This window comes from Prosopis cineraria, unplaced genomic scaffold, assembly GCF_029017545.1.
Source record: "Prosopis cineraria cultivar Desert tree isolate PC_DT_omini unplaced genomic scaffold, ASM2901754v1 PC16, whole genome shotgun sequence".
In the NCBI taxonomy this organism is placed as follows: Eukaryota; Viridiplantae; Streptophyta; class Magnoliopsida; order Fabales; family Fabaceae; genus Prosopis; species Prosopis cineraria.
Genome location: NW_026555347.1, coordinates 281,598 through 307,186, shown reverse-complemented (window position 1 = coordinate 307,186; position 25,589 = coordinate 281,598). Strand labels below are relative to the sequence as shown.

Below are 25,589 nucleotides of genomic sequence, written 5' to 3'. Positions count from 1 at the left end.
TAATATATGATGGGAGAGAGCAAAGAGAGGCCAAGACGCATAGTAATAACCAAGCGGTTGACCGGCAACAAAGGAAACAGTGGAGTGCCGCTTAACAAACGGCACTTCAAACAGATTAGTGGCCAGTGCCGAATTAACAACACTAGACGCAAGCAAAAGATCTGTCAAATAAGAAGCACATGATCCTAAATAAGAAGTACAAAGGCCACCTATCTGTGGCTGACTTCAAATAAAAGGAGTAACATGTCTGCTTACCTTTGAGACGATCAAGCGGTGCCGTCTGCCAAAAGCATCCTGAGGCAGCCTTTTAAGGATGACACACAACCACTCATGAACCGGCGCGCTGGTTCACGTAGTTGCCTATAGCAAATATACGCCTTCTCCCCGCACCCTCTAACGAGCAACCCAGTCTGCCTGTGACGATCTGCTGATAACCCACGTTAGCAGGTAACATTGGACCAACACACCTCTCAAACCAATCAAGTGACCAGCCAGAGATGATCTTATTAAAATCATACCTAGCATAGCGCACATAATGTGGCCAGAGAGCACCTTGCGACCATTGTTCACCCCGAGTATGAACAAACTGCATAAGATGAACAAATGCAGAGAGCTCATATGGGAAAACATTGAAGCAAGATTTGGCTTTCGCCAGAGACGGACTTAGACCATCCTTCAGTAATTTCTTTGTTAATTGAGAACATGAAGGAAGTTTTCCAACTTCCAAGTTGGCTCCCAAGTAATCCCTTAACAAATTGGTACATTCGATCAAAATCCTCAACAGGTGAAATCATGGAAGTAAAAGTGGAGGCATCCACCCTACCCTCTTCGCCACAAGAATAATTCTTGCAAGCGAAAAGAGAGACAACCAACACTTCACCAATATGTCAGCCGTGTCGTCCCGTTTGTACATCTTATGACGCACAAAGGATGGAATGATTCGAGGAAAACCCGACCTGGATAGAGAGACAGGTACAGCCAGACGCTCCGGAGGGCGCTTATCTCCTCCATACGCCATCTGGAGAGAACTTGAGCACTGCTTAAGATAAAGCGCAGTGAACAAGGGTCCAGACTTAGTATATAAGCGTCTGACTTCCTTAGCATATAAGTAGAGTGCAATGCAGGACTCCTTGGTTAAACCATCAGCGACTACTAATAGAATCTTTTTTAAGAATCCGTCGGCAAGTGTTCGAACACTCGCTGCCATTTCAACGGCGAAACACGAGTGAGAGAAGAGGAATAGAAAGAAAACAATGTTCATGCAATGCTGTAGAGCTAGGTTCCCTCCGGGGGTTGGGGAACACTGCTTCAACGGGAAAAAGAAGAGAAGCGGATATTCCAAATCCGATTATCGTATAGTGATGGAGGAAGGAGAGCAGCAATCGTCTTCATGCCATCTTCATTCAGTTGAATGCCGCAGATCGTCTTCTGCATAGGATAGGATTACTACTAAGAATGCATTCTTCATCTGCGGAGCCTTATCCCGCCGATGTGAACGAATCGTCTGAATCAAAGAATTCCTCTTCTCAACAGCAGCCGTTAGGCCTCCCACCAATAGTTCAGTCGGGAGAGAGCGGCGTAGAGGAGAGATAGGTTCAACAAGCCCTAGCCCAGAGATTCAAGAATTCAATTAGTTAGCGAACGGCCTGAAATGCCATCTACTCTTTCCGCTTACCTTCCAAGGCAAGGTAGGTAGCAGTAGCAGCTTTGTAAGGTAGTTTTCCATACCCTGCAGTAGCCGACTTATATGACTTTGCTTCAACCGGGCTAGGAATGACTTTCTTGTTCGATCTCCTTTCCTTTCTTCATAGGCCAGATTCCTCTATCAATCTCCTTGCCGGCAAAGTGCTTATCCTTACTTAACCGGCTTAGCGCTCGCTGTCTGATTGCTTTTCCTGAGCTAGGTAAATCCTTCTTCATAAGCCGGTTAGTCTATCCATCTGATCTTTCGAGTCGCTCATCTGATCCTCTCTTTCCTGCTCTTGCCTCTCTGTCTGCCCTAGGGTTGGTGTGGCACCTAGGCTTTCTGACTTTCCTGAGCTTGCCATTCCCAGCCCCTAGAGGAATAAATACCCGTACACACCGCCAAATCCATCTTGCGCGGACGGGAGACGATGATCGAAGTCTGACTGAAGTATGGGACGAGAACTCGCTGATTTAGATTCGAATCAAATGAAAGCTCCATTTCTTTTGACAAAAGATTTGAGTTGCTCGTCAGCCTCCTCGAACGCAAGAGCTCGCAGTCTTCTTCTTTTTCTTGCTCCGCATTAGCTATCCAAAGCTACAGCTTTTGAGTAAACTCTTCCTCTTTCGAACGGCCTTCGCTTGCTTCAATGTTGACGTGAATACGCTTGCAGGTTGAAGATTCCCTACTATTGAAGACCTTCACAATGTTGCTTGCCGTGCACATTTCAGTACTAAGGCTTATATTTTGTCCGCTTACCCCTATCTAGGTTGGCTCGCTTCGTGACACACTAAGGCCCGGGGCCTACGCTTTCTCTTTGGCTTGACGCGCTACTATGCCGGAACGTCGTACGGATCTTTTTTTAGGGGTGTCAACCGGATGCAGAACGTGGGGTTCGACTGTTAACAAGAGGCATCCGATTGTTATTTCCAATTTTATGAGGAGGGTCATAAGTGGAAGGATCGGACTGAACTACATTCACTGAATTCGAAGGACCGGACTCACTTGTCCTTTTTGTGTGGGTAGCAGGTCCTGAATGATACTGGGATTAGGAACAACTTGCAGCGGTGCTGCAGGAAAGACGATCGACCCTGATTCAATAAGGTCCTGGATCTTGTTTCCAGGGTGGCAATTCTTGTTCCCTCTTCTTTTTACCCGGGGGGCCGCCTTGCGCAGCTTTAGAAAGGAGAGAATTTAAGAAAGTCACTCTCTCCAACCTTTTCTATCTATCCTTAGAAGTTGGGCGAGAGAAAGTCAATATGATATTTGCGTTGGCGAAACTAAGCACTTTTCTTTTTCTTTCTCATTCGGAAGGCTCAGTCCCACACTCTGACTTCAATGATGGGAACAACCTCCGCACTCCGGCGCTCCAATGAACAACAGTTCTCCGCCTTACTTTCTTTTTTATAGTGGTCGATCCCTCGGGAGTTACATTCGTAACTTAATGTTATGTTCACGCGGTGATATTATATCTTTCCAAGAGTACTACCCTGTACGTAGTCTATGTCTGGGGAGCATACTTGACAGGAGATAGACACAGGCGGTAGAGAGGTCCCCCACTTCGATTCCCGCCCCGTTAGCATCTCCGATCCGAGATAAGGGATTAGTCCGTTAGGTCTTTTCGGTCCGGAGCCGGCCGGTAATGGACCTACTTACCTTGCTTGTGGACCAGCTGCAGAGCTAACCCTTGTTCTATTGGTTTGGCGGTTGCTACCAAGACGATTTCTTTATGCCCATCAAAGGACCTCGAGATGCTAATCCACGAAAAACGATACGAGAAATTCGAAAGAACTCATATACGGAACGAGGGCGACCCGTGGAAATACATCGGTTTCTTACTCGTGCAAAGGAACTATTTCTTGGCAACTTGGACAACTTATAACGAAGTTTGTCCCGCATATCACTAGGAAGATCGGAATCTTTACAAAAGGCTTTATAAAGCTTTCGTCTCAATTCATATTTAGCCGCGAGCAATCTACGTTTGTGATCTCGTATATTTCGCTTCTCCGACATCTCTTACTGGGTTTCCCCCTCATCTTTTTGCAAAAAGCCGCTCCACGGTGGTAAAGTCTCATCTTGTGTGTTGGCCGAAGTGACAATAGTCACATTGAACCCTCGAATATGTTCGAAGATCTCGAAATGATCTTCCAGTTCCGGGGAGAATTCGCAAAACTCCGTTTCCATCGAGAATTGAATGGAGTTTTCCCGTATTTCGACCGGAGAATCTAACAGAGACATTACTGTCGAGATTCTGACCGAAAAATTAGACATTCCATGCCCTCGGAGAGTGCTTTGTCGTGCTAGGTCACTGACATATCCTTTGTCTTTATTTGCCCCCAAGAATGGATTGGATCGAAACGACTTTCCTGTCGAACCCCTTTGTGTCTGTATGAATTTCTGACCGCGCGGAATCTCCATAGCCAATTTTCCATTTTTTTTTATGAAATCATAGGGTGCTTTTGGTACTACTCTTATTTCAAACGATCCAGGAACTTCCATAACGTTGGCGTGATTCGGTTTGAGCAACGGATCCTGACGTGATACATCTTCGTAATGAAAATAGAGTGGAAACATGAGTTGGCTTTTACATAAAGTATCTATAGAATGAGCACTGTTAACTATCCGCTTCAAAAAGATAGATAGTTGGTTGAATGAAAGAAAAAAACGAATCATATCTAATCTAAAAAGAGATGAGAGTTCTGGACGGCTCGGATCACACGCTGATAGGGAACGCTTTCCCTCGTACCAAAATGGGCAATTTGGGTAAGATAACTCGCGTAAGCGTCCTCACTAAGGGCACGTCCAGTCGGGGAGAAAACAAAGCCCCGGATCAGATGTCTTTTTTCTTTTAAACTGTGAGGGGAATACCCGTCCTCCACAAGTGCGGACTCAATATGTTTCTCGATTTGAAGCTGAGTCGTGACAATGGAGTCTAGGTTTTGATCGTATATTTCCCCCCACAGGACCATCCTTAAGCGCTCAGCGAGCTCCCTTCTTCGGGTGGCATCATCCAGCAGCGGAGGCTCCAGTTCCTGATTCACGCTAGCTTCGCTGGATTCGCCCGAAGATGGCATCGGTTCCAACAAGACACGTTCCTCGAAACTTCTCAAGCCCGAGGTCGATGCGCCTGAAGGCACGTTGGCGGGTTGCTCCGCTGCAGGATTGGCAGCAGGTTGACCTCCTGCCGGATCCATCATGTGCAAGCTGGAACCTACTACCGAACCGACGATACAATCAAGAACAAAAAAGGGAACCTCAAAACCAAGAAGCCGACTAAAGAGGAGGCGGAACGATCTCAAAAGGAGCATGGATTTCAGTTTGACCCAAAGAAGACTGAAATCCAAGCCGAGTACAAGACAAAAGGAGAGGCATACAGTACATATGACAAGAAGGAAAAATACCCTTCTTGCAATGCCTCTACTTGATCTTACCGAAATCGGATTTCCTTTGCGTGCCATATGCGCCTTATTTTGACTTTTTCTCCTTTTTTCTTCCCGCTTTAATATTTGTTCTTGAAAGTCTTCGTTTCCGTGTAGAAGCAAACTCTCCAAATTTATGACCAACTTTTCCTTCAGTGATCTTAGAACGAACAGGACTTTTTCCATTGTAAATTCGTACGGAGCAATTAACGAATTCCGGCAAAATAGAAGATCTACGTGACCAAATTTTCCTGTTCAAAAGAGGGTCTGTCTTCTTCTTCATTCTCAACAGGAATGCATCAACAAAACTGCCCTTCCATATAGATCGTCGTGGCATGAACTCAGAATTTCTTCGCTGCGGTCCCTACTAAAGCTAGCTCCTACTCCTCCTCCTGCTCCTTCTTCATCCTCGTTGGTTGGTCCTTTTGACATAAAATTCTCGTATCGGCCGCTAAAGAGATTTATAGCCAGTCTCTTTCTCTTAGCTGCTCCACTCCTCTCGCTATCGCTCGAGCGACCCATTACGTTAGAAGGCCTCTCTATACGCAATTAGTTTTTTGTGCTTTGTGCTGTAATAAGAAAGATGTTGCTATTCTACGATGTGGCGTTCCAGAAAGACTCACTTATTTCTCATTCACACCGACCAGCTAGTGCGCTGTCACTTGGTATCGGATCTTTTCTAAATGATGAATTTGCCCTTCGACGGGTACTCCTAAAACTTCTATCTACCTACGTCATTCTTTCTTTATCTTTAATAAGTCAATTTCCCACGGTCAAGCCTAGTGGAGCTCCTAGTCCGACAAGACTAGCTTTGACCACGAAAGAGAGAACAAGGCTGAAAAGAAGCTTTCTTCACTTTGACGATCCGTGGATGCGTAGTTTGAAAGTCTTTCCACCTGAACCTTTTTTCATTAGAAATGGCTTCAGACTCGACCTGAAAGGTTCCAGTTACATCTATTGGACCAGACGGAAATACAAGCTTTCTTGTAGCATGCATGGGTTCGACGTATTCTTTTGCTTGAATTCGACTAGATCCCTTCCCGCCTAGTAGTTCTCACTGGTAGGCTACCGGGCAAACTCGGTGGAGCCGCTGGTGCTTCTTTGTTTCTTTATCCATTCCACTTTCTGTAAACCCCTGACTCTGTGTCTCGCGCTTTTCAGCCTGAATGGAATTCCCGTAATTCTTTTATGAAACTACATACCTTGCCTCAGGGAACTACACTAATGAGGAATATCATATCCTACCAGGCACGATCGAAAGGATTTAGGGCACCTTACTTATAAGGCCCGGACTTGCCAATACGGATGAGGGACGACCCAGAGGATATCCGTGCAGAAGCAGAAGCTCGGTACGAAATGGCGACGGAAAAACTTCAGGGGGAAAACGCAGCACTTATGGTCTAATGATCTGCAAGAGGGGTCACCTCTCCCAAGGATCATCACTACGAGACTTGAGCGTCAGCGGAGTTGCCTCTCGCTAACACTCGTCGACCACGCTTGGTCTCCTCAGAGACCCAGTCTACAACTCGAAACATAACACCGAACCGAAAAGTAGACAAGTCTACCTTAGGCCGATGCCAGGTTCGAATGTAGACCGGCGGATCGATGAAATCTCGCAAATCAGCAGAGGGATTCAGGGCTACTTTGCAATACCAACTAAGGTATTTAAGATAGGACCGCATCCACCCTTGATACAGAGACCATTCAAGAAAGTCTCTGAATCCTGGGTACGGAAAGTGACCGAGTGGAGGTTCAACAGGCTCACGTGGCACAAAGTGTTCACGAAGCCGTTGGATAACTGCTCCTATCACTTCCGGTGACGGGACATATCCTAACACAACAGATAGCCAGAGAGTCGCTGGCAACATGCCATATAGCCGCATAGCTATAAGTATCCTAACACGTATTCCGTGCTTCGTCGACCCTAGCGGGCGCGATGCCGCCTTAAAGCCGATGCCACCAATCGGGTAGAAACCCTCAAAGGCCTATCTGCAGTTAACATAAAGTTATACCAGCCGATAGGGTTAAGGGTGGTAAGCAACTTCTTAATGGATACAGGACTTACATCGTCTCTGCATCGATTAAGGAGAAATCGCTTTGCGTATTCACACGCCCCCGATCTCGAAATAAGGGATTTCGAAATCGATATATCGACTCCGAGTTTACTTAGTAAACTCGAATACTCCCTAGCCACGTCATCATCAGCTATGACAATGTCATCGCCTAAGATGGCGTAGCTCTGAAACTTAACCCCTGGATGACACTGTTCAGCGCAATACCACACCAACATGTGATGTGATAAAGCGAACAGGGGCCAAGAAGAGTAGTATCCGAGCGGTTGGCCGGTTATGAATGACACACTACGATGCTTTCGAGCATCAGTAAATGTGACATCAAACAGGTTCGTAGCTAGGGTCGAATTAACGACGCTAGATGCGAACGACCGATGCCTGCATAAGCTCAAAGAGGAGAAGAAGCGGCCACCTATCGGTAGCAGCCTTCAAATCTAGAGAGTATACAGTCGACGTAACTCCCGCAAGTCTTCTCAATGGTGCCATTTGGTCAAACGTACCATCTGTTGCCAAACGTCTGAGGACGCTGGCACACCATTGATGGACAGGATACAATAACCGCTGGTTTACATAGTTTCCTATGGCAAACAAGCGTCTCTTCCCATCTCCAGAGCACGTAGCAGAAAGTCTACCGGAACACATGGGTATGCCGAGCATATCAACTGTAGGCAAGAGAGGACCTATGCGCCCCTCAAAGAACTCCAGTGATATCTCTGTAAGGTATTTATTTGCCTTATCAAAAGCATACCTCGTGTACTCCGGCCACAGCAACCCTTGAGAAAACTGCTCGCCGCGCGCGTGCACAAACTGCACGAGTGAGGCAAAGTTAGCTAACTCATAGGGGAAGCAACTGAAACATGAGGCTTGAATCTTCTTGCCATCAGGATCAGAATGCTTATTAAGCCAGACCGAAGTTGGTAAAGACTTCCACGTCGGTTCAAATCTAATCCCTTGATTAAGAGGAATAGACCGAATCGACGGGACGTACCGAAGCATCAGCTGGCGCAGTAGAGGTCTCATACTAGATGCGACTTCTTCTACTAAGCCAATATTTCTAGGTGGATCAGTAATAGACGAAAATGTCTTCTTACTGACCTTCGCTGCCAAAGGTATCACCTTTGACAGAGAAAACAGCGACATATACATACGTATACATAGCTGATCACCCTGAGATATCCGTCTTCTATGAAATGACGGGATGATGCGCGGTAGTCCACTCCGTGTTAAGGAGACTGAGGGCGTCATGCCCGTTGGGGGTTTATCCCCAGCGGCGAACTTCTGAAGTGCAACTCTCGCCTGCTTTATATAAAGCGCAGTAAAGATCCACCCAGAACGTTTCTGCAGACGCCTCACAGCGACCCAGAACAGGTGAGTGGCTATACACCACTCCTTGGTCAGACCATCAGTGAGAAAACGCAGCACTGATGTCTGCAAATGCAAAATAAATGGAAGGTCAAGCTGGAGAAAGCAAGGAAGAATGCTCTTCAGCTTACTTTTGACGACCTAAACCAGCGGCTCAACGCAATCTTATTCAAACTATGACAGAAGAATGTGAAAGGCTAGCGATTGAGTGCCAGAGGCTGAAGTTCGAGGATGAGTCCCTCCATGGCAGTTCTATTATCGAAGATTTCCTTGCGCTGAAGAACCCACTTGACGCTGGCTTCGATAATAGGCGGATCGACCCGCGGGAGGTGTTCGAAGGAGCTGCTCCTGAACCCAAATTAGCCAGTCAGGATCTTGTTGATTTAGTGAATATAACAGGTTGAGTCCATTGACTTAACCCAACCGGTAGTTAAACCCAAGAGAGAGGCCTTATCCCACAAGCAGACGGAATATAAATGCCAGAAGCTACGCAGGAACGGTAAATCAAAATTACTGAGGTAGTAAGGTGGCTTAGCTTACAAAAGGAACTGCTGATATATCTTTTCTTTATATTTAGCCTTAAACACAAACACAGAATATATATTCAGAGTATACCTAAAAAAAAAGCAACTAGAACGAGTTCGATGAAGGGCTGAGCCTCACCTGCTCGAGAACCGGAACCTAAAACTAGTTATCTAGAACTTATCAGCTTCATTTTCTAGAGCTAGAGCGCCAACTGATATACCAGAAAAGATGTCATCATAACCTATCACTTCCAGATATGCTATTAGATAGGCCCAGAGAGAGATCTATGCGCTCAGATCTGAGTACTGCAATTGGTTCGGCTGAATGGATAGAATTTTTTGAGGCTGGTACGACATCGAAAGCTACTCCACCTCGATTAAGAAAACTAAAACTCCTAATGTCTGAAGGAGAACTTCCAATGGTTGGAAAAGACTCAACTCTAATAAGGAACTCGACTCTCGCTTTCTACCTTCGAAATAGTATTTCCCTTTGGCTCGGAGTTACTACTTATACTTAGTCTTAGTATAGTACCGGCTTACAGAACTCTGACCAATGGGAAAGAAGCAAGGTTACGCAAGTATCTCGACTGGTAAGGAGAGGGACGGAAGAGTCAAATCGAATCGAAAGAAGACAGGCCCGTATATAGTCAAGATTGAAAGCCGTCAATCCGATTATTGAAGGGGGTAGTTTTGTCATGCCCGCTGGCCAATAAGTTCTTTCGCCGAGGGTTTGCGAAAGTTATATCGAAAAAGGCCGTCGAGTGTGCATTGTTGAAAGGTGTACATCCTGTGATAAATCATGTATCTCCCTGATGTTGGGTGCATTGAATGGGCATGTGTGGATGAGTAAGAAGGGAATTCTCCGCGAGATTGTTCATTTTCATGTCCAATAGTCGAGCGAACAATCGCATACTCGCATATAGAAAGGTGGGCGAAGACTGAATTACATACAGCCTTTACTGAAGGAAGACTGTGATCCCTTGGCCGACTCTCCTCTTGCAAACTTCTTTCATATTTTAACCTTTTTTGAAAGTGTAAAGTGAGCCTGAACACACGAACTCAGTCTTGGTTGCCTCTTGCTCTTTCAGCCTATTCCCCATAAGGTGAAATCCATATCCCGAGCCTTGCTTATACATTTGTATAATTAGCCTCGACCTAGATAGCTATCTAGGAGGGCCTTGAGCTTTTTTATTCCTTTCCGTCTTTAAAGTCGCCTCCCTATACTTCGAAATTAGTTTCATAATCAGTTGCAAAAGAACTAGACGATGCGTCCACAGAATCGTTACGGCTGTATTTACGGCAGTCATGTTCTGGTCTGTGGCATTGTCATTTTACTAAGAGATCATTTGAGAACGTGTGGAGGGAAGAACCAGCACGGCCTGGCCTAAAGCCAATCCATAGCCCCCCAAATCCTTCTAAGATGAGCACGGGTTGAAAAAGTCGAGCAACTCCCTTTGCTTTGGAGCATTTTTTCAATCACAAGGCGTGCACATGGGTGCACCCCAATGCACGGAAAGCACGAAAGAGGCTCGATTTGCAAGCAAATAAACAAAATTCCACCGTGCCATTTTCGAAGAAAAGCCCCATATATATTAGTAAAGCGCGAAGATGCCCTCAAAATAAAGAAAGTTAAGGCTTTGCCTTGCTCGGTCAAAAAGGCGCAGGAAAAGTGGAAATCTTTGGAACGAAGAAAATCCCATAAAGGCATTTCACATATGGTGTGCAACATGCAAAGGACACCTAAAAGAGAGCAATGATGCCGCGGGGAAAAATGCATTAAAATGATAGAGAAATAAGAAAAAAGTCCCCATGGAACCAAAGAAGCGATAAAAGGGAAGGGCGCGCTACGGCATATTCAAAATAAGAGCTTTTTAGAGAGAGCGTCACCCCTATTATCATAAATCATAAATAAAGAGAGTAATCACTTCTCTCTTTTATAACGGAGTTCCGCACCAGGACTCAAACCATACCTCGAGGAGAAGGTAGCTCAAAGAGGGCTGTGAAGCATGCAGACTGACTCTCATTTCTTACGTGAATGAGAGACTACTGAAATGCAGATAGCTTGAACTCCTACGAAGAAGGTAAGATGACTATAGGCAAGAAAGAGAGAATTGAACCTCAGGCTTGCCCCCGAAACATTTGGAAGGAATGCCGCTTTCAACCTCCTTCTATCGACATCGACGGCTCCGAGGAAAAGAGCATCTTATGGCCATGACCGTCTAAAGATCATTTCTATCTCACGAATTGGATTTGAACCAATATCGATGCTACTAGCCCCGTTAGTAGATCATGATGGGGGTGAGCCTCTCATTTGTGGGCATCCTCTGAAGTTGTAGCAATCCTCTCTCTTGAGTAATCTAATTTCTCTTTATCTGTGTTCACTCTTCTCTTCTAGCCTAAGTGTAGTGCTAGTGGGTTGGTTGGCTGGCTTGAGCTAACAAGGGGCTTAGGTGCCGCACGGTTGCGTTAGAAAGCGGAGTGCTAAGGCCGTGACAAGTGGTATCAGAACCAGGTTACGTGGAGAGTTGCCTTTTGCCTTTTGTATCTTCTAATAAGAGAGAGATTGAAAGCTTTGACTACTCTTAAGGTATACCATCAACGTTTTTGGTTGGGAAAGACTAACTCCTAACTAGGTTCGACTTTACAGGATAAAGAAGCGTCGATAAGGGAATCGCCTTCAAGGAATCTCCACTAAATCTTATTGAGTAAATGCTCCCTGAAATCTTCCATATTCCCTCGTTTATTATTATATATATCTAACTTTAATACCTTTGGCGTGGCGTCTGGCTTTCGGTGGTAGGAGGAATATCAATAGCTGTAGCTGCTGCTGCAAGAGCCCTGTCTTCTCTGTCCGGCGAATATAGATAACTTCTTCCCTTCCAGTTTAGTTCTTTTCTTTCTATCATGCCCTATCTTGCCTTCCTTATTCCGGTGAGCTTTCCTATTGTCTCTCATTCGTAGCTTACCTTCCTTTCGTTTCGAGCTTTCTCAAAAAAAGGCTACCTAATAAGGATCAAATGCTTAGTCATAGGATCAGCGATTAGCAACTGAGACCGGCCAATGGCAATGGGTGACAGATTTGAATCGAGATTAGCTTTACTACTTTTCCGCCCTATAGGAAGATTAGCTTCACAGGTTACTTTTTTCGGCTTCCATCCAGAGATCTAAATACGATAATCCAACCCCTGGGTGAAGCGAAGTAAAGTTCACAGCTTCTGGTGGAGTCTTCTCTAAAGCGACTGGGGGGGCAGGTTCCTTAAACCAAGCCTTTCCTTCGTTCACTCCTGACCTGATAGAAGCTATGAAACCTTCCATAGGGTAGGGGTGACTAAGCCCGCGAATCGAATGGTTAAAAAACCGATTCTGTATACTGACTGCATTGCTCCCTCTTGACAGCTTGCTTATGTTAGAGCTATTGTGTCACTGTCCTTCCCTACTTTCTCTGCTGATACCGAACGCGGTAACTAGCCTCTTGACTAACGGCTTGTTTTGTTGACAGAGTGGCTCCGAGTGACAACTAAACTTGTCAACTAGTAACGGAAAGAAGTTCTTAAACTATAGGGGAAAGCTATTCTCCCTAAGTGGAATCGGTGGAATGCCCTGCTTCCGGCTAAGTATACAGAGTTGGGTCTACCGTTCGTTCAACCGTTACCTCTATTCTATTCCGATCTTTCTTTTCTCCTTTGCTTCCTTGTCTCGTCTATCCTTCAGCCTGTCTTTTCTTTGAGCTCTATCCCGTCCTTCCTTTGGCTTGCCCTGAGGATTGACTCTAAAAAAAAGTATATTTGATCACTGCGAGTTCGGTTCAAGTCTTCATCGATCGGGTGGATCTTTGAGGGGGGACGGAAAGGTGGGTGAGTCATGGCTGTGGACAGAGAGAAAGAAAGCGGTAGTCTTCCGGTGGAATAGATTTCTAGTAAGTGTCTTCTTTCCTTCTCTTCTAGTAAAGGCGCGCCGTCAGGTCTCTCTTCTTGGGATATCTTTATCACCAGAAAGGATAGAGATCTTAAGTAGACATGCTTTAGGCATCGATCATCTTCCTAACTACATGGTACTCCCCCTCTGCGAGACCGGGTTTTTCCCATCAACTAAAGAGCAAGGCTATCCGGCCTTTTACTAAAATGGCTTACCCAAGAGCTAACACAACTCTTTGATTTTATGGTACTTCCTGGTAAAGCGAAACGATTACCCGAGACAGACGCTCTCTAAATCTTAGTCGCTATCTTTGATGAAGTACCGTAGAAGCGGATTATCTCTTCCTTTATGGCGGAACCAGACAATCTGGCTTTAATTCGGACTTAACTAACCCGGAAGTTTTATTATCTGAGCTAGCCAATTTTGATTTCTAGCACAGGCTGACCGGCAAGAGAAAGAGAGGCAGAGGCTCTTCCTTTTAATAGTGGGAAGGCCACTAGCTGATTTTCCTATACGTACGTCATTTCTTTGAGAAAGAACGCAGAAAAACAGTCCGAAAAGGACATCTATAAACAGCGGAGAGAACGGCTATTAGGGGGTGTAGGTAGGATAGAAGAGAACCGGGCAGTACCTCATAGCTATGCCTGCTACTATGGAAGTGGGAATCCTCCTTCTAAAGGGAGGTAAAAATGGCGAACCATTCGGGGAAGGATTCCTCTATGAACGGGATGAGAGATCCGGCAGAACGAACCACTCACGAAAGCTTCAATCATCTTTGCAGACTTGCGCCAGTTGTCCTTTAACAATCCTTAATAGTAGATTCAATTCCAGCATCATGTAGAACTAAAAAAAAAAGTACTGACTACCGGAGAAAACAACCTCTTTCCCAAAGAGACACCATAGGTAGGAAGGGAAACCCGTTGAGAGAGAATCTATCAGTTACTTAGCGTGACACAGCTACCTATGCCGACATGTGTATGTGTACAGGAATGGGTGCGGGAGCTACCGCCTGGTGCTTTGCCGGAAGCCCTCTCAATATATGGAAATTTTACGCGCAAAGGCTTCGGGCGCACTGCTAAAAGAGCTTTTCACTAACTGACTGGACTGGAAAAAACCCAATCTCGCTCTCCGAAACTTTCTTTCTTTTGTAATACGTCTAACCCCGCCGCTTCTTAGTATTAGGCTCGGCTCGTGTCGTGCTTGGTGCCATCCAACTTCTCTCTGAACCTGTTATCGCCCGGAGATATGCTCCTGGCAATGAAAGTATATATGCAACTGGATAATCTTGTTATGAAAAAAGGATATCCCTTGTATGGTGAGCACGTATGGCTAGTTCGACACCTGAAGCAAGACTCGGTCTTGTTCTAAGTCTAAGTCCATTGAGGTCAACTCATCGGCTTATGGACCTGTTTCTTTGGTTCGTTTTGCACATTCATATATAGAATTGCTGTCAAATCTTCGATTTCAACCAACGTTGTGGACTCGCTCGACTTTCAAGATGCTAAACCTCTCATACTAAAAAAGGATTTCTCGATAGTAAACACTCGCACCGGGAAACCAGAGCTACTGCCCAAAAAGATCGATTTTTTCACTAAGAAACCAACCAAAGCAGGTGTGTGTGAAGCCTAATCTAGCATAGAGAAAGGCAATACTCGACTGAAAGGAAGAGAAGAGTGTGGGGACTTTTCTTCCTCTCTTGCTTACACAAGCGCTAAATAATGTACTCGAAGGAAGACGGGCTAAAACTCGATTGAATGAACCGAGAGGAAACTGTGAGGTTAGTTACCTCAGTCTGAGGAGCCCTTCAGATCCACCAGGCGTGGGTGAAGGTCTACTGTAACAGGTATTCATTTCACTCATTTCCTGAACGATACACCTAGTTGAAGTGCTAGGTGCACCGTCCTGGTCATTAACTACGGCCAACCACTAGTAGCACAAGTTCGCTACCGCGAGTAGAGCTCCGTGACGCTTAAACAACGTCACTTGCTCTTGGCGGGAGACTTTGGAAGGGTGATTAAGTCAGCGTTTAATACACTGGCTTCCCCTGTCGGCCTGACCAAGGAGTGGTGTATTGCCACACACCACTCCTTGGTCTCAGATGTCTTAGTGCCTGCTTTTTCTTCTTTCTATGATAGAGAGAAGAGCGGATGAAAATGCCTATGTTATGGAAGATTGCTGGGGAAGGCAGGAGGTATGTAATATAGAAAAGATAGTTTGATTTATGGGGCACGAGTGAAGGACAAGGAAGTGTGGGGTCCTTTTGATAGAATCAATCTTTCCTCTATCCCAAGCGATGTGACTCCTGGGAGGCGAGCGACCAGAGACAGCTTTCTTATTGAATGCTTTTCATCGTAAGATGATGAGAGCGAGGTAAAATAACGTAGAAAGAGAGAAAGTCAGTCTTCCCGACTATCGCAGTTAGGTTGCCAATTATTTGGTAAGGAGACCTGAGTGAGAGGCTTGCTCTCAACTCTAGCGACTGGTGCTGGTCTTGCAGTTTTCAATAAGCCTACAAGGTACTAATAATGATGATGCATCTGCTTGTACAAGATAGAAGCATTAAGCGACACGTTATTAGTGCCCTCGTGGCCGATTTGAGGACTGCAATGCCTCACGTCTAGAAAAGAGCATTCCGTGCGACTCGCTTCTAACTTGATTTAGGCGTTAGGGAGCAGACAAAGAAGGAATGTCGGTTCCTAGTGCTCATTGAGCCGGTACGGGGTTGCCAATGTTGCGTATGATTTGTAGACTTTCTACATCTCATCCAATTGTCACAGGTTCTAACTTGCGTCACAGGTTACGACCTGAGCATTGGCAGTTATACTGACCACATTTGTAACCACCTGTGATCAGCACTCTTGTGAGGCTTGCTGATGAGTTCAACTTAATGAGGAGCCTTGAATACCATTGCTCCCGTTGGGCTTATCTCCAATCCTCGCAAGTGACCCGGACTTCGGTGCTGGTCCTCGTAGTCTTACCTGTAATCGAGGTCGGCTTCCACCTGTAGTGAAATCTGGAGGGCGCACTTGTTCTGCTTTGATGTCTCATTGTAGGACTCTTGCCTTCAAAGGTGGGGCGGGCGCCTTGGAGATGGAAATCTCTCCAAGACACCTTATCTACTGACCATATTGTCTGTCAATCGTTGCAGTCATCAATACAGTTGGCAGTTGTAAACTGCAGCTGTGCTTGGTGTTTTGCCTATTCACTTATGGGTGGAATGCAGTCGTACTGGACCAGGCCTTGATGAGATACTTATTGCTGCTGCTAGTGGAAAGGAAGCTAGTAGTGAAGTGATGAGTTATCATCTTTGGTTCTCGGTTTAGCCACGACTGGATTAGCCAGTCTCGTAAGTCAGCGCCCAACCGGGCACTCCCGCGAAAGCGGTCTGCAGGTGTGCAAAGCTGCCTACGATAACGTATTGTGAGTTAGTTGAACTCTCCAGTCTTTGGCATCATGTAGATTAGAGTGCGCACACAGGGTAAGCACTGCTGAGGCTAGCTAATATCGTACCTCGGTTTGCTATTAACCGATTTTCTCTGTTTGTGCTTATGCTGTGCGCTTCACGCTCTGCTAGCATAGAGTCGTTGTCTAACCTCCTTGGGAGAGAGTGATTCTCTCTTACCGCTTATTAGAACATAGGAGAAAAGCACTATGCTGGCGTCATGAGTGGTAAGACAATCATACACATTCTGACCTTTTAAGGCCATCTCCTGCACCTATCGGTACAGCTAAATCAATCTTCTCCCGTAGGTCGAGGTAAAAGTAACCTTTCCTTCCTCGCCATCTCGTGTATTTTGGATTTAGCCGGTCTATCTATTTCTTTCAAGTCTGACCTCGGGGACTGCTACCTGAAATTCCTTCCCAAAGATAGATTGAATCGGGCAAAGCCTAGAATGGCATACATAACATAATAATCCTCTCCCGCTTCGCTCTCACTTTTTCGAGCCGGATAGGGCCAGCAAGAAAGAGAACTGCCTTAGCGCTCAATCCTCTCCCTATCAGTCCAATCAAGAGGCGTGCCCAATGAAAAGGAGGAGAATCCAAATAATTACATATTGAATAGGCAAGTCAACTTCAGCTGTAATCAATGCTGCTTACGCTTACGCTTATGGTTCTTTCTCTCATCCAGATCCAGCAAAGCGGCAATGTCATTAGATAGAGTACGAGGGCCGGCCTTCCAAGGGCTAGCACGACACAAAAGAGCAATCAATGCATCGGCATTGGGTTAGGTTGTTAGCCCCGCACAGGGGAATTAAGAAGAAAGGCCCCGGGGAACTAGAATAGAAGGCCTTAGCCTTAGGCATCCCTCCTCTCCCTTACGGTCGAGCGTATTCTAACCTCTCGCGCTAACTGCTTAAACAGGATAGGGAGGTCTTAAACGGGATCGGGCTAGCCCTCTTCTCTTTCGAACCTTTCACAGGTTGGCTCACTCGCTTTTCTACTCCTGCTCGCGGAATAGGGTTCTCTTGCTGGAGCTGGAGTGAAGCCCTATCAGACAAGGCAAGGGGGCATTAGAAGGTCGGTCAGAATGTGGAGGATAGGGAGAGGTTCAAGGATACGAGAGCAGCTCGACCAAAGGGTCTGATCCAAGACCCGTTCTTGCTTGGAGGTTCGAGAATGAGTTCCGTTCCGTTTGTCACCCTTGGCTTTGCTTTCTTCTTCTCTTTCTGTAAGCTTTGGTTCGGAGATAGTACAGGCTCGGCTTACCTTACTGCGGATTCCGCTTCTAATGCTTCAGGAACTGAGTCAGCAGGAACAGAGTCAGGAACGGATGACGGAACAGAAACTCCGGATTCAAGAACATATTATTCCTCTGCAGCGCAGCCCCTATTAGTCTAGGGCCAACGACGGGAGACGGGACTGAGCCTTAAAATAGGGCTAGCTCCAGGCTTCACTTCACTTATGATATTTAGAATTCGAATTTCTCGTATTCGGATATTTTCTCTTCTCTTCCAAAGCAGTTGAGTTCAGGCTTCTTCCCTTCTTAGGTGGGGGAATAGGCTTCTGTTCCTTTGGATGAGACGGCGGTGAGCAATCGATAGAGAGCAAGGGATGCTAGCGCTCTTCTACTCATATTCCTTGCTTCAGTTGGTTCTGGAAGCTTTGGCATCGAGACGCATTACGATAGCTATAGCTAGGCCGGGTGGGATTCTCTCTCTATCTAATATGAATAAAGTGATGAATCAAGTGGATCCTTTGCCCCTTCCCTCAGTAGCTGGGAAGGCAGGCCCTTAGCTTCAACTAGTTCAGTTTGAGTATTTCTCAGGAGTAGTTGCAGTGCTAGTAAGCAGAAAATCAGTAGTGCGTTAGCTTATCTGTTCATTTTCAAACAACCCTTGTTTGTGCTCCATTATCTTTCTTTCTAAGCCGCTCTCGCTAGCAGGGAATCTAGTTCAGCAAGGTCCATAGGGTGAGCTCGCTTGAAGCTGGGGCGCGTCTGGTGGTATCGTATATAAGATCACACGGCTGCATTTAGGATAGGAGCGATCTGTTCATCCAACTCGAAATATCGTAAGAGAAGAAGATGAATCTGACGCCCAGTGATTTACTTTTTATTAGAGAGTGAGTGCATCTTTCTCGTCAAGTAACTCTTCAACTCTTTCTTCAACTAGGTCGGACCCGCAAAGCGCTCCACCTGAGTTAGAGCGGGTATTTGATAGACTCTGCGAGGAATACGCAGGGTGTATGGTGATAGCCGAGAAGCAATTAAAAACAGAATGGGGCATGCCTGACCTTGTTCGGACAGTGATTGGAGACGAGGCGATTCACATCCCAGGCTTTCTCATGGATTCGTATTCTAATGTAATCTTACACGGTCCAAATAGTTGCTTATGCCAGGAGATTTTTCAGTTTCTTGATCTAATCAACTATGTCTTCTAGTCTGTTTGGAAGGAGAACTTTCATTTCATCTTGTGACTCATTCTCTTCGATCTTCTCTTCCCTGGGGATTTTACATTCGACTAAGTCGGGGAAGACCCCTAAAAGGCCAGCCAGGCTGGTTGAGGCGCGCCCTACTACATCAGTCGTCACCCTTATAGTATAGGAACACAACGGAAAAAACTACAGTACAGTACAAAGACTCCAGAAGGGAACTTTTCCAAGAAGTGGGTCCTTTCCTTTCTTTCCATCTGCGTAACGTAGTGCCTTTGAGATTGGAGTTAGCCCTCCCAAGCAGACGAACAGGTAGGTAGTCTGATCTTGAAATAGGTCATCCCGGCCCATTGATATCCCGATCTTTGATCTGTTCATTTCGTCGTCAGGTATTTAATCACTCCAACGAAGCAAGCAATAAGTACCGGCCAACGACGGCGGATAGGGCCAACGACGGGACTGACTTGCCACTGACAAAGAAGACAGTCTTCTTAACGTCCGTTTGTGATCCAGCCGAAGGGATGGAGGAAAGACCTTAATAGCAATACCTCTCGCGCTTAGAAAGAGCTCAATCAACCCGGTTAGTTAAATAAGCTGCTTTTATTTTCATCGATGAGTCCTACGCCGTCAACCTTCGTGCCTTTACAGTCGAGAACTCCGCGTACCTCAGCAAGCAAGCATTAGAATTAGTCAGCGAGCATCGCATCTAAGAGACTAATCGGGTAGCGAATCCTATCGGCTATAAGCTTCTGGGCGAAGCGGTTCGGTCCGTCCCAGATTCACTGGCATCGCTTTCTTCCATGTACCTTTCATTTCACTCGAGTAAGTGTTCACCCGAACAAGCACCGGCCAGAGTGCGTTAGCGCGAATGCAACAAGCACCGGCAAGAGTGCGTTAGCGCGAAAGCCGGTGTGCGTTAGTAGCACATCCCTTTGATTGCTGGAGCGAAGATGCTCGAGCTTTGCGAGAGGCATGAAATTCTCGACTGAAAGGAGAGGTTACGGTAGTAGCTCTCCCGAACAAGCACCGGATTGAGCTAGCGCGAAAGCCGGTGTGCGTTAGGACGCACATCCCTTTGATTGCTAGGGAGAGGTATGGAATCGCCCCTATCAGATAAAGGCAAAGCGAGAGGAGTGAAGATTGCTTGCTTAATCTTAATATTATTATTTAGATTAATAAAATAATATATATATAAACAAAGAAAGAAGAAAATCTTTTTTTTATCCAATTGTTCATTCCTGGGAAGAGGAAGAAGCAGATAGAGCAAGGGCCTCCTCTTCTTCCCGAAGTGAGCGAATTGCATGTAGAGATCCGTAGGGGCTTATAGTTTAATTGGTTGAAACGTACCGCTCATAACGGTAATATTGTAGGTTCGAGCCCTACTAAGCCTACCACCCCCTTCTCTTCACCCGATACAAGAAGGCAGTCGAAGTCCCCTCCACTCTTCATCAGTGCTTCAAATAGCAGATGGTGATCAGAAGAAAGTCGTTGGTGACTTAAAGCCCTTCTCAGTTAAAGAATCTAAAGAATCACACACTGCTGCCGCTGCCCTTCGGGCACGCCTCCTACGCTTACCACTCACCTACGCTAGTAAGAAGAAAAAAAAGCAGAATTTTGACTTAATCAAGCAAGCATTCCCACGCCCTCGTAAAGGACGCGTTAAAGAAGGCATTCGTCCGTGAAGCAAGCAACATAAGAAACATACCTAAAGTAGAGATTAGGTATGTGTTATAGGAGAAGAATTTAGGGGGGAAAACGTGAGGACACAATGAGATTCCTTGCGCTCAGCCGTAAAAATTTGCATTTTCGAACAGGATCTGACTTTTTGATTTTCTTTTTTGGATCTGATGGAATTTCGGAAAGTTGTCTCGAGTTAGCTGATGGAGACATCCGCTGGCTCTATCTGAGCATTACAGGCGGGAATCCTCTTAGTCTTGCCTTGAACAAAGTTGCTCTGCCGGGGGCGAATCCTATTTCTATCTTCATGTTCTGAGTGCTGCACCTCCGCATCGAATTAAGTCGATAGGGGCAAAGCTCAGTGGAAGGCCCGATCGTGGCAACTTGTCCTCGGGTTCCAATACCCCTTTCCATAGATTCTGATTACAGAGCAGTGTTTGGGCGGATCAGGCCGTGGGCAGTTTTGCAAAGCTAGAAGTCGAGCTTCTCTAAGTCCGAATCTATGTTTTTCCATATTCCCCCCTGGGTCCCGCTCTCAAGTCAGTCTGCTTCTTCTCCGGTTACTTGAGTCGGTAATCTAATTGCTAGGCGAAATCCTCTGGTGATGGTCCAATTCATCTTTCTTCTGGGATAGTTTGGACTTTGGCTTTTCTTCCTTTCCTACTTCTGCTTCTTCCGAAGTCTTGTTTCTCCTCCATTCCCGGGCTTCGGGGACAATCTTCCTCTTCTGGCGTGGAACCAAGTCGTGGTGGGCGGTGGTTGTAAGAAGTTCGGGGGTTGGGTGGAGGTAAGAAGAATGTTTCATTGATCAAAAAATTCGACGGGAAGAGCTGAACTTCTTCTCCCTCAGGGAGAAGGGCCTCTAACGCCTAAAAAACCGGAATAAAAGCCTCTAAGGTGTGCCTTTCATACTCTTTTATAGGCCTCAGTAAAAAATACTCGAATATACGCCTTTCTTTAGACGGCTCACGCTTTTTTTTGGCCTATATCTGTGAACCAGATAGGAGTTTCGATTGGAATAGTCTCCCCTCGAGTGCCTTCCTTAGGAGTAGAGTGCCCATCTATGTTGAATTGAGAAAAGCGAGGATCTGGAAGAGTCATTGAGAAAGAAATTCAATTCAGGTTTGGGATGTTTTTTTTTTAAATCCATTCTGGGGCCCCTTTCAGGGCATTTCGGGCGATATAAGGCGCTGCCGGAAGTGGAGTAAGCAAGGTGAAGGACAAAGGACTTCTCTCGTCGGATTGATTGATCGTCCTTCGTTCGTGCCTGGGAGTTGAAGCGCTAGTTCCGTTTTCTTTCCATCCCACCGCTATCCCCTATCCCATGAAGGGAGCTACCTTAGCACGAGATCGGCATATTGCAGGTCTTTGAGCTTTTGTCCCTGTACGTTGAGAGAAAGGAAGATTTGGCTTGTGAAAGGATTGATGAAAACCTCCATTCTTATCTTCAGCATACTGATCTCATCTTGGATCACAGCCAAAGGAGAGGGTGAAAAGCTGGTTCTTACGGATCATCCTATAGCATGTGATGAAAACTCCTACCGCTTCGCTAGTGAGCTACCCACCAAGCCTTTCTTTAGTCCTAGACGAGAGTTGAGCTAATCTAAGCGAGGAGGCTCTAGGATGAGCCCATCGGAGCATGAAGAAAAGAGGCGACACGTGATGGAGAAAGGAGCTTATTCGCTCGACCCTTCACTACCGCTAACGCCCCTTGTGCTATACCCGGATTACTAAGATCTAAGAAGGATGGCACCTGGAGAATGTACATTGATAGTCGAACCATCAAGAAAATCAAAAAGAAAGATTGCCGCTTGGACAACATGGAGAAGATCTTGGCTGGTGCTAGTCTATTTTCTTTGATTGATCTGGGAAGGGCTTACCACCAGATCCCGAGCCAGGAGATGAGTTACTGCTTTGAAGAAGCTCTTGGTAACTGGTTGGATGAAGGAAGTCCCTGGAGTGCAGTGTCTTTGGAATAAGTATGCTGAAGATGGACTTCAGAATGGGGGATTTTCTTTTGTGAAGGAATTCATGGATGGCCTCCTCTCTGGAAGCTGCGAGATTCACTTTCATTTTGGACACAATAGATGGCGAGAATCATGCTTCACCACAATCAGCTTCAGTCTCAGATCTCTATGCTTCCTTTTCCAGTTCTTCTTTGGCCTACTGAAGTTCTCACTACTCTTGCATAATGAGAAAGTTGAAGTGAGCCCTGGGAGGGCGCAACTAAGAATACGATCGGTCGGTACTAAGAATACGAACGCAACTAAGACTAATCATTCCAGAAGTCAGAAGCACTTTCTCTATATCCGTGTAAGTCTTTCTTTCTTTAGTTACAGCAATTCGATCAAGATAGTTTGAGTCATTGAATTACGATAGCTCTATGACCGGACTGTAACTATCCCGAAGGGGAAAGAGTCAAAGCTCCGAGAATTCATTCCTTCTTATTTCCCCTAGGGACCATAGAAGAAGAATAATAAGAAAGATAGTTTGAATTACTGAAGTTAAGTGACCAGCTAATAAGGCGAGAATCAGAATCAGTTCATTGAAAAATCTCATTTCAGTCAGGTAACTAAAAATAGAACTCTATAGATTGAGTGAAGTGAGCCAGCAAGAAAACTCCTGCGCGTGTCTAACGCAACAAGCAACGGAATTAGCGCTCTAGCGCGAAAGCTAACGTTTAGTAAAGGCGTTAGTACGAACAAGCCCGCTACGAATAAAGGCGCCCTAGCGCGAAAGCCCCCACTTAGTTTAAGGCGTTAGTCACGAACAAGCCAGCTACGAATAAAGTCGCTCGTTAGCGAAAGCCCCCACTTAGTTTAAGGCGTTAGTACGAACAAGCAACGGAATTAGCGCCCGTTAGCGAAAGCCCCCACTTAGTTTAAGGCGTTAGTCACGAACAAGCAACGGATGAGCGCCCGTTAGCGAAAGCCCCCACTTAGTTTAAGGCGTTAGTCACGCGCAGCCGTTTTCTTGCTGCAGCCGTTTGATTGCTGCTTTAGTTTGATTGCTGCTTTAGTTTGATTGCGTAGTTTTCTTGCTGCTTTAGTTTGATTGCTGCAGGAGTTTTCTTGCGTAGTTTGATTGCTGCTTTAGTTTTCTTGCCCCGCCCCGTTTTCTTGCCTAGTTTTCTTGCCCCGCCCCGTTTTCTTGCTGGAGCGAAGAAGCGCTTTCATTCTTTTTGAGACTTACCGAGCGAAAGGCGTAGAGGCGCTGTTCACACGTCTTGGTGAAGAAGCTGTGATTGGTGTGGTTTTTGCTTCTTTCCATTCTTTCTTATACCCAGGTAGGTCAGTGACCGAGAGATTCTGTGTTGAAGAAATAACCTATGCTATTTCCGCTCTTGGGGGAATAACCGCAGTTGGTGCTTTAGTAGGGGCATTCTATTCTGTTTCAGAAAGAACTCTGAGTGAACAAGGCTAAAGCCTATCTTTTCTCAAGCTTGATTCGCAATAGCTATCAGTTCAAGCAGGAAAGCCCGCGTATTCTTATTCTAATGTCCATTGGAGCGCTTTCTCGGGAATTATCTTTGTCACTATTGGCTTGAAACCAAGACCCTTTCGCTTCAACAGTCCTGTCTATAGGTTCGATAGTGGGTTGCTATGTCTCTGTATCTCGACCGTTGACTGTGACCTGGACACTCTGGTCTCGCTTCGATGGTTACTGGTTGTTTGAATCTCTCCTCTTCTTTTATTTCGAGTGTTAGAGTCAACCATTTACTCTAAAGAGAGTGAGCGACCTACTAGTAGCTAGGAGTAGGAATGAGGAATAGAATAGGCTCTTCTGTCTTACCGCTACGCCCCCCCTTGTATAGTAAGGCAATAGAGTTGCCTGCCGTCCTACGGCTTTCTTCGAAGTGTTCTAATTTCTATCATTGACAAAAGAGTAGGTGAGAAAGAAAAGAATTAAGATTGGCTGGAAGTTCTCTATCACAGTAAGGGGTACAATGTCCAAAATGTAGTATTTCGCTGTTGAAATGCTCGGATAGGGATTTATTTACTCATGTGGCACACGAAAAGTCAGGATTATGCCAAGGTCAAGGAAGGGCATTTTCTACTAAATCGGAAATGAGTTAGAGTTCAAGGTAACTCTGGATCCGGCTATCTCGTTAATCGGTATAGTTTTTTCTTTCATTGGTACTACTCCGATTCAATTCCTTCGAAACCGAAGAGACAGAGTCTCAGTTGATGCCAATTCTTCTCCGCTTCCACTGGATTACTCATGATTTAATAGTTCACTGGTCCACTGGGCAAGGGCCTACGACATAAGGCTCTTCCTACGAACCTAAGAAATAGAGTTCTGCATCGGGTCTTTCTTCCTAGTTACCTTTCAAAAGCGGATAACCACCGGAGCGATAGGCACCTTCTATTCAATCAAAAAATGTATGCTGCTTTTCTCTCCTTTAGAGCTACCTGAGACTTTGAAAGAGGGTGAAACTTCTTCCGTTCATGACCTATACATACCCAAGACTCATTCACTCCTTAAAGAGATCAGTCGCAGAGTTTTTGATGATAATAGAGCTTTTACTTTTGATGCCCTTAGCCCCTTCCTTCCGGCTGATATGCTCTTCGTTACACTCAGCCTTCTAAACCCAGAGTCTATCAACTCTACTTCTCCAACTCACTCTTCGTCTGTCGACTCTTCTTGGAGAGTCTGTAAACTCTACATCGCTAACGCTCAACCTTTCTCATGGGACACTGCAATATCATTCATCTCACCTGCGATAAGAAAAAGGTAAAGAAAGACCATTGGCAACGTCCTCGATAGCATCCCATAACCTGTGAGGAGCGATTCCAGCTTCCTCAGTCTTGTCCGTCTTTCATTTCTGTGTAAGAGCCCAAAAGGGAATCAATCGTTAGCATTCCAATCCGTAATGAATCTCTTTGTCTTCTATTCTCTTTCTCGTTTTCGAAGTTGTAGAGCGAGTTTATTTTCATTTAAGGGAATGGTCCTTCGCACCCTAAGTGAGAATCTCCTTCCACCTTTGATTCTAATCTTAGAATTCTAAGGCCAAGAACCTTATTCTATAGCATTTTATGCCGTATGCTAACATGCAAAGAGTGGT

The 25,589-nt window shown here is 45.6% G+C and overlaps 2 protein-coding genes across 2 annotated transcripts; both read right to left on the bottom strand.

The window, feature by feature from the left end:
* Positions 1 to 3,212: 3,212 nt before the first annotated feature.
* Positions 3,213 to 3,697, bottom strand: LOC129294834 (ribosomal protein S14, mitochondrial). Its single transcript, XM_054933325.1, has one exon. It carries the CDS (start codon positions 3,695 to 3,697, stop codon positions 3,395 to 3,397), a length of 303 nt encoding a protein of 100 aa, XP_054789300.1. The 3' UTR covers positions 3,213 to 3,394.
* A 3-nt stretch (positions 3,698 to 3,700) lies between these two features.
* Positions 3,701 to 4,357, bottom strand: LOC129294833 (60S ribosomal protein L5, mitochondrial). Its single transcript, XM_054933323.1, has one exon. The coding sequence runs from the start codon at positions 4,355 to 4,357 to the stop codon at positions 3,701 to 3,703; it is 657 nt and encodes a 218-aa protein (XP_054789298.1).
* Between the last annotated feature and the right edge of the window lie 21,232 nt (positions 4,358 to 25,589).